Here is a 14,788-nt window from a genome sequence, read left to right as displayed (position 1 = left end):
AACATATGGGAGGAGTTGAGAAAACTTTGCAACCCATGGCAACCAAGTTTAAATACTAACTAACCACTTCTTTCATAGAAAATTCAACATCTTTTAACCCCGGCTGCCAGGATAAATGATGACATGCTGATGCGGGGTTTGTCTAAACAGTGGGCAGAAGTTAAGAGGCCCTTCACTGGCTTGCCAGCCTGAATATGAGCCAGGCTTGTGTTGCCTGTTGATTTGGACTGCTTTGGAAAGGCTAGAAACACACCCACACGAACTAAAGGAGCACTTCAAGGCCTCAAATCTGGCAGTGCAGCTGTGCAAAGTTCACATTCGCAGCGATTAGCCCTACAAAGACACAAAGGAAACACTGAGTCAGTAAGAAATACAACAAAAATCACTCTTCCGTTGCTCTATGAAGTCACCCTGCACAGGTTTGCTATAGGTAAGATTGGCTGATGTCATTTAAATACCTAAGATGATCAATTCATCTTTAAGGAGATGGCATATTCCACTGTTCGGATGCATCCTTGACTTGAATACCTGGTCTACAAGAGGGACTGTGCCCTACTGGACCAGAAACCGATGGCTCTCAAAAGGTTTCTGCCTGGCTGTGTCTGAACCAAGTTAACAAGCTGCATCTAGAGTTGGACAACCATGATTCAGCTCTCCACCACCACAGAGTAAATGCTACACCATAAGACCCCAACGACCAAAACCATAAGCAGATGTGCTCGATTTTCACTGTTTTTATTTTATTTTTTTACAAACAAAAATGATTTTCCACAGTAGCATTCAATCAGAAGTGGCCTGAATGTGAGTATTTTGTGCTGTTGCACATTTTTCACATTTGCAGATTAAAAAAATATGTATTTTGTTGTTTGATATACTTTCCTTTGATAGGAAGTAGCACTGGCATGCTACTAGAAATAAACTCTATCCAATGCCCTGGATAGTTTTTGTTATTAAGTTAATTATAATTTGGGCCTTTATTTGATTTTTTCAACTGTATTATCTACTGTACTTGAATTACATGACATTTCATACTTTTACCATTGAGTGACATCTCAACCATTTGGTAGAGATCAATATTTTAAAAACTCCAGGGTCTATTGAAAAAAAAAAAGCATTGATTGTGGTGATTACTCACCCAAGTCAATAAGAAAAGCAAACAAATTTTTTCTTGGCGTGGACCTTAAAGAGTTAACACTGACACATATTCTACTAGGTGTAACTGAATATCATTGGCTTTTTTTTTTTAAGTGTAAAGAATTGTTACTGTCATGTTTCCACTATTTTTCAACATTTCTTGGACTAAATCACTTATTAAATAAAGTAAAGGAATAACTAATGACTTTTTATTTTGCTGCCTCCCAGTTAAAGTTACTTCAAATGCACAGACGCACAGCTGGTGTACTTTACAAGCAGCAGATGTATCCTCTCGGAATAATTCAGATCCGTTTTGTGGAGTGCAGCCTGCTTGCAAGAAAGGCATGAAAGACTACGGCTGCCAAGGAAAGGCCCACTCATCGAGATCAAAATCCTTCTGCCGCACTCTAGACAGGCTCTTAAAAGAAGGTCATTACTTAGAAAGAAAACTAGGGAAGGCAGCTGACCCATTGTTACACTGAATATGAATTCCTTAAGAGAGAGGAAAAGGGAAGGATGGGAAGGCCTAGTCTGATTTTCAAGGCTTTTGTTTGCATACCTCTCCCTCACCCAGCATAAACAGCCTCCCCTCAGAGGAGTAAATCATTTCTTTAACAAGGTCAGGAGCGAAGCTGCCACTAGCAGCATTTACTGAATGAAAGAAAAAAGAAAAAAAAAGTGTATGCATAGTTAAGAATGAAAAGTAAGGGGGAAGAAGACGAAACGCAGACCGTGAGATGAAGAGAAATTGCAATTTAGTACCATTACCTAGCCAAAAACATCACATCCATTTCTGTGTTTTAGTGGAAGGACATGGACGTCAAACATTACACGGATTTCCATCTGTGTTTGCAAACTTTGAGGTTTAACTTGACCCAGTGCAAAATTTTCCACTCTTTCCACATCTGTCCAGGAGGAAACAACAATGGAATGAAAGTGGAAATCAATGAAAATCCATTGTGTCACCTTTCCATCTGTTGAACGCAAGGATTAGGAACATTCGGAAAGGGAGACGAATAAAAACAGGAAACCGGAGATCATGTTAATATTTCCGGGTATCGCGCATCACTTGGCCAATTTTATATGTCAACTGCAGAGCAGGGCTAAAGTGACAAAGTATCCAAAATGTATTCTGACACAGCACAACGACTCAAACTGCTCCGCATTTCCACACAACCCTTGCCCTCTATACTATAGTCTACTTCCTCTCCCCCAGGAAAGATGCATTCTGTGAACCTCCACGTAGACAGGATGTTTGGAAAACTCACACAACAACTGAAGTCTGCTTAACAGACACGTACACAGGGAGAAAAAACTATCCCCTTTCTTCTTGTGATCCAAATTGTGTCCCATCTAAAAACGACACAGAAATGCAAGCTCAGCGCCAGCGTTCGTATGCCAGCTCTATTGTCAGGAGTGCATCTGCATTCACAGCCGTGACGAGCCAAAAGGGCACAAAGGGCAAAGGCGGTCAAGCTCGGCGGAAAATTCTCATGGAGCTCTGAGGCCCGCTTGGTCCCGATACCAGTTCCCTGACCAGAATTGCAGGAAACCCACACAGGAAACAGTTTCACACAACAGGACCGCAACGCTTCCTCCCAAAAACAAAAAGTAACCAAATCTCTGCTTCGTACAACACAACCCTCACCGCACCCTTGAAAACACAGAATCCGGGACAGTCGATATTTATTTTCTCCACCCAGCAGCCATATAATCAAGCTTTCTGCTCAAAAACCAACAAGGAACAAACAAACGAGAAACAGCCATCACGTCAAAACGAGAAACAAAAAGTCGCTATCACAAGCATGACTGCTAACATTGTGTTCACTGCAAACTTTAATTACTTAAACCAAATGGGCAGAAAAGTACCCTCAGCTTGTGTGGTAAATCTTTGGCCTTTAACTCAGTGTTTTAAGTCTGTGCACAAGAAAACTGAATCAAGTGTGATCAAAAAGTCAAAAGCAATCATCCCATTATTTAAAAACAAACAAACAAACAAAAAAAAAACGATATCCAATCAAACACCTTAAAAAAAATCAAAAGGTGCTCAAAATAGCATCTGACCAGAACGTTTTGATCGCACCTCTTAGGCTACGTTCACACTGCAGGCGAAAGCGCATCAAATCCGATTTTTTGACCCTATGCGACCCATATCCGATCATGCTATGACAGTGTGAACGGCGCAAATCCGATATTTTCAAATCCGATCTGGGTCACTTTCGTATGTGGTACTGAATCCGATACATATCCGATGTTTTAGAAAGCGACTGCTGTTTGAACGGTCAAGTCGCATTAAATCCGCCTTTTACGTCACCGACACAAGACTGAAGCCAATTATCAGCGCCAGAGAAGCGCCCGAGAAGACATCGCGAACGCTTCCTGGCCATCCAGTGTGGATGTCAGTGAAACTGTTGGGAAGACAACGTAAACATTTTATTTGTACTGTATAATCTGCAGATTCTGACAGAAATCTACAGCTATCCTTTGAAGCACCGCTCCTCTCTTAAACGGCAATAAGGATCATTATTAGGTTATTTACATTATTATGTAAATAACAAAATAACTTAAAGCAAAAATTGGGAAACGTGAAGACCGAAGTCTTTATATTAAGGGCCATCAGTCAAACAATACTGTTGCTCTGGGTCTAAACAGAGCGCGTTGTGTGTGACATATTCTTTTGCGCATGCGGGCCGCTTTGAGCGTTCACACTAGAGAGCGTTTGCTGTCGCATTTTATTTGTAGTGTGAACGAGCAGACAAAAAAATCGGATTTGATCAAAAAATCGGAATTGAGCATTAAGACCTGCAGTGTGAACGTAGCCATACATTCGGGAATGTGAACATTAAAGATGACACATTCTACTGTGATGCTATAACACAACACCTTTATAGAACAAGCCTAATGAATATGTTTGTCCAAACGTTGGTGAGAACTTATTAAAAATGCATAAAAGCCAATGTTCCACTTGTATACAATCCTGTTTAACAAACATATATTAGGATTGGGTTTAATGGAAGCCTGTCCAGCAGAGAGTCTCTCTGTGCATTCCCTCAACACCACCCATTTGCAGCAGATGGGTGCCCATTCCTGAGCCTGGTTTTGCCTGGGGATTCTTCCTGGTAAAAGGGAGTTTTTCCCTTCCCACTGTCACCAAGTGCTTGCTCATAGGAAAAAAAGAGAAATATATATAAATAATAATAATATCAAAAACAGGAGTACACTAGAGATAATCATCAGTGTTTACTGGATTAAAAAAAAAAAAAGCAGAGACATTAAAGTTTTACTCTTTTATTCTCTGTGATGTCATCATCCAAAACTGAATCCTTGCTTTGGACTTTAATCACAACTTCTAAAAATGCACAAATAAACTTGGGAAAACCAAAAATATGCATCCTTCATGTTGGGTGTATTCAATTTTAAAAGTGCCCCAGCTTCCCATAGAGTTTGACTAATCATGTTGGCTGCAAGGACAAGATTTGGGCGTAGTGTCACAAATATGTTGGTGCGTATGTGCTTTCTGTCCACATGGAAGAAATATCCTTGTGGTATCACATGTCTAATTCTTCTTAAGGTAAAATCTCAAACGCCTAATAAAAGCCAGATGTTGTGAGAAGCAGAGTTTTGTTATCATCATCACAACCAAATTAAAGTGTTTCCCTAGCACAGCTGCATGAAACTGGATCAGGCGGATCTCCTGGCCGAGAGCTTCACCTGTCCACCGAGCTAAACTGCCATTAAGATAAAGAGCCCTGGGAGGAAAAAAGCCAATCCATCATCCTTTCTTTAAGGATCTCAGCGGAACGCTTTCTCCGGCAGCAGCGGAGCAAACCCATTTATTCCATAAGATATTCATCAGAAGCTGCTCAGCTGAGCGGGATAACGACTATTTAAGAGGGGCTGTGCACAGGTCTCACCTCAAGGGTCTGCATCAGCGTGGGCTTGATAGCATCTTTCATTAACACCGCCAGAGCCCCACTCACACCCTGACGGAGAGGAAGAGAGAAAAATAAGGGTGCTGGCTGGAAAACAGAGCAGGTTATCAAGATTCAGACAAAACTTTGAGCTCGTTAATACAAACAACTGATAATGTAAAGTATAGTCAAACAGCTGTCCACTTTGGATGATAAATGTTTTTACAGTCCATTTGCAAGTTTCCGTCCTGCATGCAAGTAAATCTTGCTTTGCACAAAATGCTCTGTCAGCAACGTGGACACACACACACACACACACACACACACACACACACACACACACACACACACACACACACACACACACACACACACACACACACACACACACACACACAGCATATTTCCACTGGACAGGCATTGATGTGTGGTTGTGTTTTCACATCCTGGCATATCAGAGGCATATCAGAAATGCTAATGCAACTTTATGGAGGTTCCTCCTCTACAGCTCTGAAACATCACAGTCATGTGTGGGAAACCAGAGCCTGAAGAATCTAATATGGGTCGCTAAAACTTAAAGTTTTCCTGTGCTTGGGATCATTGACATGTCGCATGACCCAGCTTTGACCAAGCTTTAACTGTTGGATAAATGGCCTCACATTTGACTCTAGAATACTTTGGTATACAGAAGAGTTCACGGTTGCCCAAATCCTCCCTCTATTACCGTGCTTGCCACTTGGTATGATGTTTTTGTGCTGATATGCTGTGTTGGTTTGGTTGGTTGATGCAAGCTCAATCATCCAAGTAAGGAAATCTCAGAAAGTTGATTCTGAGAATACAGGCTTTCTCTTGGCAACAATTCCAAAAGAGCCACACCTGTTCAGTCCTTTTTTGTAACTAATTTCACGACCTTTAACATTTAACATGTTAACCGAGGCCTGTGAAGTCTGAGATTAACACTCGGGTTTTCTGCTTGTGTTCTCTGACCATTACACGGTCGGACTTCATGGTGAATTAGCTGGGACATTCACTCCTGGGAAGATTGGAGCATTGTACTAACTCACAGCTGAATGCTCCAGAGTGAAAAAAAACTTCCACTTTCTACACTACAAGTGTTTTTCTTCCACTATATACAGTTAATTTCTCAAATTAAGATTTGAAGATGTTTCGTATCACTTAAATAAATCAAAGATAGCTTGATAAGGACTAAAACCATTATCTTTCTATAACTCTTCTTTACAGTCTTAAGCACAAAAACAACTTTTTTCAGAACAAATTTTTAAAAAATCCATATTTTTGGTCTAAAATTCTCTGAGTTAGACAGCAATAATACTTCCACACTTACAAATGAGATTACAACACTAAATACATACGAGGTCCTCTGCTGTGATAGGCTGTCCAGAGCGGCTGGTCCCCACCACCATGCGTGCCAGCCTGTTCTTCATGTCCCCGAGGCTGTCAGCCAAGGCCAGGATGGCCATGATCTCACTGGCCACTGCAATGTCAAACCCAGTCTGGGGTGTGAGAAAAGAAAAATCACTTGCGACATAAACCAGGACTGTAGTTTCAGCAGTTCTTTTATACACTTGCTAGCGGAGAGCTGAAAACAAATGTTTTACCTGCAGTAAAGTTTAATGGATGAGTTTGTTTGGAGCTAGAATGCAAAATAGTAAGCTTAAGCCTTTACAATCTAATTTATCTTTCTCAGACTCAAGAATAAAAGCTTTAAGTGAATAAAATGTTTTGCACAGCGTGGGAAGAAAACTGGCAACTTTCTTCAAAACGGCAGTCACCAGGCTTATCACATGAGAAAGAGAATAAAGTCCTATGAACATGGCCTAGTTTCGGATCAGCTAATTTGATGAAGAAAACTTAAAAAAAACCTATAAACATGTTTAACTTGTTTTGATACGAGTTTCTGTCATGATTTATGTTTAACAAAAAAAGGATGGAGAGAACAAGAAAACATGAGTAAGTAAGGTTAGGAAAAAAAAAGCATAAAACCCACAATAATCCCTCAAGGAATATAAGAATTCTATTCCTACTCCCACTGATAATAACCCGAGGGGCTATAGTATAACCAGCACTGGAGAAAGTGCAGGGCAGTGGAAACAGAATGAATTTACCAATGATCATAAATATAACCATATGGTGAACTAGCTTAGAGACTATTCTAGGTGTGTACGTGTGTGAGTGTGGATGGATGGGTGGGTCATTTTTCTCATTCTCTAAACATTTGCTTTCACTTAGGCCTGCTAGCTTCCCACTGACGTGAAATGTTTATTTAGAGAATTTCATTTAGCTGCCATTACTACAGATGTATGGTGGTGGTGGAGGGGGCTGATTACATCTGGGCTGTATCATGAACAGAGGAGCATGTGCAGAGGGGAGTGTATCAGAGTGGACATGCATGAGAAAGATTTTAGTCATGGTTTTGCTATATTAAAAAGCAAAAAATAAAACAGAGATATCCGAGGCCAGGCCATGTTAATAGTAATATGACGCTCCACCAGGTCTGTGAAGGTTCTCAGTCATCCAGGTCATCGTAGTCAAAGGAGCTTGCAAAGAAAAGCGTCTGGACTTCTTTAAGTTACTTGAAGACGTTTCACCTCTCATCCGAGAAGCTTCTTCAGTTCTAAGGTCAAATGGTGGAGAGTCCCAGATATAAACCTAGTGGGAGTAACCCCCCACAGAGGGACAAAAGGACCCCCTGATGATCCTCTAATCGCCTGAGCCAAGGTGTGAAACTGGGTGTGGGTCCCAATCAGCCAGAGTTTCGGGTGAGTTCATTGTGAAACCTGGCCCCACCTTATCATGCGAATTCCTGAGATCAGATGGCCCAGGATGTGAGTGGGCGTTAAGGCGTCTGGGAAGGGATCTCAAAAAAAAAAAGGACACTCTTTCGAGGATGCCAATGTTCACATTTTGGACAGAGAGGACAGATGGTTTGAAAGAGGAGTGAAAGAAGCCATCTATGTCCACTGTGAGCGACCATCTTTGAACAGAGGCGGGGGTTTACGACACCAACTCTCTGCCATCTATAATCCAGTTTTGAGATCCCTTCCCAGACGCCTTAACGCCCACTCACATCCTGGGCCATCTGATCTCAGGAATTCGCATGATAAGGTGGGGCCAGGTTTCACAATGAACTCACCCAAAACTCTGGCTGATTGGGACCCACACCCAGTTTCACACCTTGGCTCAGGCGATTAGAGGATCATCAGGGGGTCCTTTTGTCCCTCTGTGGGGGGTTACCCCCACTAGGTTTATATCTGGGACTCTCTCCACCATTTGACCTTAGAACTGAAGAAGCTTCTCGGATGAGAGGTGAAACGTCTTCAAGTAACTTAAAGAAATCCAGACGCTTTTCTTTGCAAGCTCCTTTGACGACGCCCCACCAGCTACATCTTTACAATGTAAATAAACTGCTGCACCATTGTTCTTCATTATAAAGTAAGTTCATGTGATGTTTTCTGTTTAAATGAACAAATTACACAAATCCAGGGTGAAAAGTATGCAACATGGTTTGTTTGTTATTTTAAAGAATCATAATTTTCACAGCCTGAGTGATTCATACCACAGTTATTATACTTTAGTATATTCAACATATTTTACATTGTTACTCTTGTTTTAATTTGGTCTCATTTTGTTTTGAGAGTGGATTTGCTCAGCTCAGTTTAATTTTAGTAGAGCTTTTATTTGTTAGTCTATTTTAGTATTGTTGTATGGAGGGAATAAGCTGGAGGTAAGGAAAACAGTATAGGCATTACAATAAAAACCCTTGAAAAAAGTTGGCTCACATTCTTGTAGACGTCAAAAGTCTTAATAAACACGTCCATTACAGCCTCGTCAGGCAGGTTGTGATAACACACTGTACCAATTTAACAAAGACTAAAGCTAAATCACTTTAATTTTCCAACTTCCCAAAATTGTTTGTTAGGTAAATGGAATGCTTTTCCACTTTTATTCCACTATAATGCCATACCTCTCTGATCTGTCCTTTCTCAGAGCTTGCCTGTCCGACGGTGATCTTCCTCAAAAAACGGTCATTTGTATCAACAACTGGAAAAAAAAAGACAAAAAGAAACATTTTTTTTGGGCAAACCTTGTTATATAATCTATAACTCTGACCATGAAACATTCACCTTTTGACATGGTGCAGTTGCCTTATGTGAAACAATATGCCACAGAAAAACATTATTCACATTTCTGATTAATTTCATGTTAGATTAGATTAAAAAGCACTTTTCTTTAAAGAAAACACAAAAAAAAACCCAACAGGACTACAGTACGTGACTGTAAGAGCCCATAAACTGTGATTAATTGATCTGATACCTGAGCCACAAGGAAAATGTATGTTTTTACAGCGTTAGCCTGACACACTGTAAAAATTCATCTTTACACGTTTATAAATACTACCCCATAACGTGTGTTTATCTTAAAATGGATTAGCTAATGAAGGTTTCCTCACTCAGCACTTAAGGCTACTTTCTGATAATGCGGTTAGAAATTCACTGCGCTCAGCCAGGAAATCATTTTAGGAGACATTATTCCTGTGTTGGTTTTGTAGAATGAAAGAACATTCCCTTTCATGAAAAAAGGAAAGTGTGTCCATTAAAAAAAACAAGTTTAGGAAAAAAGTTAAGCAAGAATAAGTCCCGTGAACACATGAAACAAAGTCACACTGGGTGCTGAACCTGTTTTTAATCTCCAGAGTTTGTTTATGATGAGTGACCCCGAAGCCGACAGAGTAAAATACCACGTCGGTCAAAGCAACACCTGGCCGGCTGTCTCACAGGCAACTTTAAACGAACCCAGCTATCACTGCTGTAACTAATTCCACAGCTACCGTACCCACGTTTATAATCTTGTGACTGATGGTCTGACACTTTACATTAATTTAATATGAAGCCAGTTTTGTATTCATTATATAAGAAAGGAAATTACCTTCTATTTCAAGACTGCATGTGACATTCCTCAGGAACGGCCCAATAAGACACTTACATTGCAGAGCATGAGATGTTTGTCAGACATTTTTTATGATAATTAGATTTGTGTGATAGTCATGATATTGCTTTTTGACTGCGAGTACATCCGACCGCAGACAATCAGACTGGTGTTCTGAAGCAGCCCCTTTGCACCAGTTTGAAATATAAGGCATCTCTGCTGCGGTGTTGTTCACATTTGGCCAGATTAAGATTGCGTGCTTTACACCGCCGCTGCTATAAAAACCACTTGACTGCATAAGCATTTGGAGATCGGTGTAGGGTTTAGTAACATGTTCCTGTAATTACGTTTTTCTCTGCAACAACACTATCGGAGATTCAGTAATTGCAATAATGCTGCTTAGCAAAGAATTATGTTACTTATGCCATTACCTGTATTACATACACTTAGCACTTTTAATAGTAATAATAATAATAATAATAATAATAATAGATTGCATTTATATAGCGCTTTTCGAGACCCTCAAAGCGTTTTACAATGCCACTATTCATTCACTCTCACATTCACACACTGGTGGAGGCAAGCTACGGTTGTAGCCACAGCTGCCCTGGGGCAGACTGACAGAAGAGAGGCTGCCATATCGCCCCATCGGCCCCTCTGGCCAACACCAGTAGCCGGTAGGTGAAGTGTCTTGCCCAAGGACACAACGACCAAGACAGACAGAGCAGGGGATCAAACCGGTAACCTTCCGGTTACAAGATGAGCTTCCCAACCCCCTGAACCAGTTGCCCATTTCTGTTATAAATGTAAAAATAAATAAATGAATCAATCAAATTTTCCTTTTTTCCTGCACATCAGCTATTTTCAGTTTATTAGCAGGGACAGGCCAGAAACAACTGATGCTAACATGACAACTTGTACCAAGGATCTGCACAGGCAGATTTAAGCTGAATGTATGCCAAGCCTGGACAAGAAGCCACAACCTGATGTCCAACAGGTAACAACTGCACTGATGAGCATTTGGACTTAGGACAGTAGCATCACTGTGAAGTGCCCCTCATTAGCACAGTGATATGTGGTGTGGGACCGCTTGCTGGTAATTATGCATCTTAGGCCATATTACCAATTTGTGCATAGGTAATGTAAAAAGTAGCGCAACAAATGACTTTCTCCTTGGAGCAGCCAAGTAATGTAAAGCAATACTTTTTCTGAGTGACAAACCTAATGCAGTTGTAGATAAAGCTGCAAAATTTACATGTAACAGTTGTTTTTCTACTCTTAATGAGCACTTAAAAACTATTTAAAAATACAAGCCATGCTTAACCACACATGCATGCAGCACTTTTATTTCATACACTTTAAATAGCTCACATTTATCTTTAATTCAGAGCCACCAATTGACCTAACATACATGTCTTTGTCAACATGTAAGCATCACACAGAAAAGCCCCAGCTGACCAGAAGATTTGAACCAGTGCTAACTCAGTTACCCCATTATACATTTAAGCGTAATTGCTCAGTGTTAAGATGTTTCCCATTATATGCGAGAACACAAAGATCCAGCTTAGTTAGAGAGAGACATTAAAAGTTCCATTTTAGTCTAACTGATTAAACTGTGCTCATGTGAAAAAAAAAAGCTGCTGGTAATTGTCTGGTGCATACGCAGCTCTACACAGGCGGTATCTTCGCCTAAAATTCTTGCCTAAGGAGTATTTCTCCTGCTGGGTGCTGCATTTGAGTTGGACAACATCTCTGTTTGAGTCTCCCGACACAGTTAGTGTGAAAACAGCTTGAATCAGCCATGCTTGCGGTACAGTTACAACCCCCCCCTTAAAAAAAAAGCACACACAGAGAATGTGTCTGTTTATAAAGATACCTCTCTGCCAGGTGATTTTTGAGGGGTCAAGATCAAGACGTACGAACGCGTTGATTTCTTCAGGTGTGAGTGATGCAGGATCTGTTTTCCTGATGCCAAGGCGCTGGAAATTGAGACAAACAAGATTTTGTTCCACATGTTTCTGATGTTGTTTAGATTTTATTTAACATGAAAGAAGCCTGCTATGTCCACCGTAATAGGTGGGAGGTATCATTCATGTATAGGAAACAAATCCAGACTAAATAACCAGGAAATTATTAACTCACTGTCAAGATCAGGTTTAGTTGGAGTTTTCTGCTTAAAAAAAAGCCTTTTAAAAATCTTTATCTCTCCCTTCATCAATTAAGGCTAATTTCATAGTCTTTTTCTCTAAACCTGGACTTTCCTGCAACAGGACATAAACTGTACACATGTTCAAACCTTCATCTCCTGGATCAGTAACATCTGCCATGCATATTTTATCTGTTAGGACTAAATATTAGACATTCTTCATCAGCATTACATGAAGACTGAATTACTCTTTCTTCTACAAACAAGGAGTTTTATCTGGCATAAAGAAATGTTTGGTAAAGCAGCCAATGTGAAGGGTAAGATTGAAAATTTAAGATGGATTCACAGAGGCCCCCTAGTGGACAAAAAACAACAACAACGACGACAACTTTTCATGAACACCCCAGTCACAACCCTTAGTTAGTTAGTTCACGTGTGATCATGGACATCACGTGTGATTATGGAGCTGTAGTATTTAAACTTACTTGCAGCCTGGAGATCTGGATGGGTGAGAATTTTCTGACTCCATTCACAGAAGGGACTAATCTATTGAAAAGGGCCTTGGTGGTAAAGAAAACAAGAAAAACAATACTATTATTTAAAGTACATTTAACCGGTCCTTACAGGAGGAAAGGACTTTTGTTAAGCTGGAATTTAGATAACGAGATAGCATTATGTGCATGAAAAGCAGGATTACAGAAATAAATCAAATACTTAAAAAGTTACCACAGAATAATTTACAGTCACCGACTACAATAAATCTACAGCAAATCGCAAACATGACTGAGAGCAAAAGGAATCCATACTGTCATTATATTACACACGCATTTTTTAAACTAGAGTTGCTGTATGATATCTTTTCGCACAGCCACCTTGTCTGACTGCGTCGCTTCGTGGAGCATCCTGGCATCGATGGCTGCTGCCACCAGGTTATTGGCAGCTGTGATGGCATGAATGTCACCAGTCAAATGAAGGTTGAACTGAGAAGATTTTAAAAAATAGCAGAAAAAAAAAAAAGAACCCAGTGAGAGATGAAAGGATTACAGGCGAGACATCAACATGCTACTGCAGAAGTGTACACTCTGTAAGATTGATTGAATGGCCCCTAGGGAGAAAAAACCCGCTAACAATGGGGGTCAGTGGGCTGCACCCACAGCATTTGGTAGCAGATGATAAATGTGGGTTCAACTAAAGCAATCTTCTCATGGCTTGGATTTTGTCCCTTGAGTCTTTAAATATATTATGACACATTTTCTCACAGTTTGACACAAGCCCTTTGATCTCAAGACATACAAATATTTTTTTTTTTTAGTGCGCCTAAAAGAAGGAGGCGTAAAGAAAAAGGGTGAATTGAGAGAATGAGAAAAGTAGTTGGCCTTATTGTAGCCTACAAGGCTGGGGCTTAACCCCTCGTTCTGTGTGTCTTTATGGACTGTGCTTGTAGTCACAGCTCTGGGGTCATGAATGTATGCTTGTGTGTCTTTTTGTGCAAACTACTGTGAGTCTTTGCATGCCTCAGGTCTTTGAAGCCTGCGTTTGTCCTGCTAGGGAACACTCTGAGCCTGTCTGTGTGTCTTACCTCCTCCATAGGGATGACCTGGGCATACCCACCTCCTGCAGCTCCCCCTAGGCAAAGGAGGAGAGGAAACACTGTGAGAGGCAGGCAACAGGACGAGGACACACAAAGAAACAGTGCTGAGTGTTGGACTTTAAATGAACTGCTCCACCCGAGAACAAAATGTAGAGCTGACCTCACACTGACAAAGATAGCTAAACTTGTCCAAATGTCACTGAATGTATTCAGTAGAAATATTCACAATTTGAAACATTAAACATTGGTTCCAATGTGAAAATACACTATTCTATCAACGTTTTCTTACAAAACAGGATTTTAGAGAAAACACTCATTGTTTTTGGAGAAAATAGTTTGGAATGACCAACAGTAAAGTAAAAAAAAAAAGTATCCAGATGAAGGAATGCAAAGGAGCACAGAGAGATGACAGCATATCTTTCAGAGAAGATAAGCCAAGTACAGTTAGCATAAAGACCCAAGTATTCATTGCTGACCTTTAACTCCAAAAGTTGGTCCCTGGGATGGCTGACGGAGACAGGCAAAAGAGTTGAGCCTAAGATGGGCGGACAACGCCTGGACCAGACCAACAGTCACTGTGCTTTTACCTTCGCCCAGTGGGGTGGGAGTTATACTGAACAAAGAGAGAATACAGAAGATTTTCAAATATCACTTTTTCTGGTGTGCACAATATGACCCTGTACTGTGGAGTCCCTCAGGGTTCTATACTAGGACCTATGTATTTTCTTTGTAATGGTAATTTTGTACTATTCAAATAAACTTTATTATTATTATTATTATTATTATTATTATTATTATTATTATTATTATTATTATTATGAAGCAGGAGAAAGAATAAGAGAGGATTTGGTCAGTCACTCACCCGGCAACCAGAATATATTTGCCATTAGGCTGTGACTGGAGGCGTTCCAACACAGAGAGTCGAACCTTAGCTTTGCTCCTCCCATAGGCTTCTAGCTCTTCTGGTAGCAAACCAATCTCTTCAGCCAGCTGATCTACTGGTTTTGGTATCTGAGCTCTGGATATCTCTAAATCACTGACAGAGAAAACATATAGACT

The 14,788-nt window shown here is 40.4% G+C and overlaps 1 protein-coding gene across 2 annotated transcripts in view; it reads right to left on the bottom strand.

The window, feature by feature from the left end:
* The window catches only part of mthfd1l (methylenetetrahydrofolate dehydrogenase (NADP+ dependent) 1 like), a 55,131-nt gene that overhangs the window by 24,257 nt on the left and 16,086 nt on the right, over nucleotides 1-14,788 (bottom strand). For both annotated transcript variants that reach the window (XM_023155442.3, XM_004541730.5), the window contains exons 11-19: nucleotides 14,592-14,765; nucleotides 14,206-14,342; nucleotides 13,718-13,764; nucleotides 13,011-13,118; nucleotides 12,624-12,698; nucleotides 11,869-11,971; nucleotides 9,031-9,107; nucleotides 6,419-6,559; nucleotides 5,049-5,117 (exon numbers count right to left, since the gene is read on the bottom strand). In XM_023155442.3, the coding sequence (XP_023011210.3) occupies nucleotides 5,049-5,117; nucleotides 6,419-6,559; nucleotides 9,031-9,107; nucleotides 11,869-11,971; nucleotides 12,624-12,698; nucleotides 13,011-13,118; nucleotides 13,718-13,764; nucleotides 14,206-14,342; nucleotides 14,592-14,765 (931 nt within the window). The remainder of the gene's footprint in view (nucleotides 1-5,048; nucleotides 5,118-6,418; nucleotides 6,560-9,030; nucleotides 9,108-11,868; nucleotides 11,972-12,623; nucleotides 12,699-13,010; nucleotides 13,119-13,717; nucleotides 13,765-14,205; nucleotides 14,343-14,591; nucleotides 14,766-14,788) is intronic.

This window comes from Maylandia zebra, linkage group LG15 (genome assembly GCF_041146795.1).
Source record: "Maylandia zebra isolate NMK-2024a linkage group LG15, Mzebra_GT3a, whole genome shotgun sequence".
Classification (NCBI taxonomy): Eukaryota; Metazoa; Chordata; class Actinopteri; order Cichliformes; family Cichlidae; genus Maylandia; species Maylandia zebra.
Note: the sequence above shows the minus strand (reverse complement) of the source record. Positions and strands in the feature narration are given on the sequence as shown.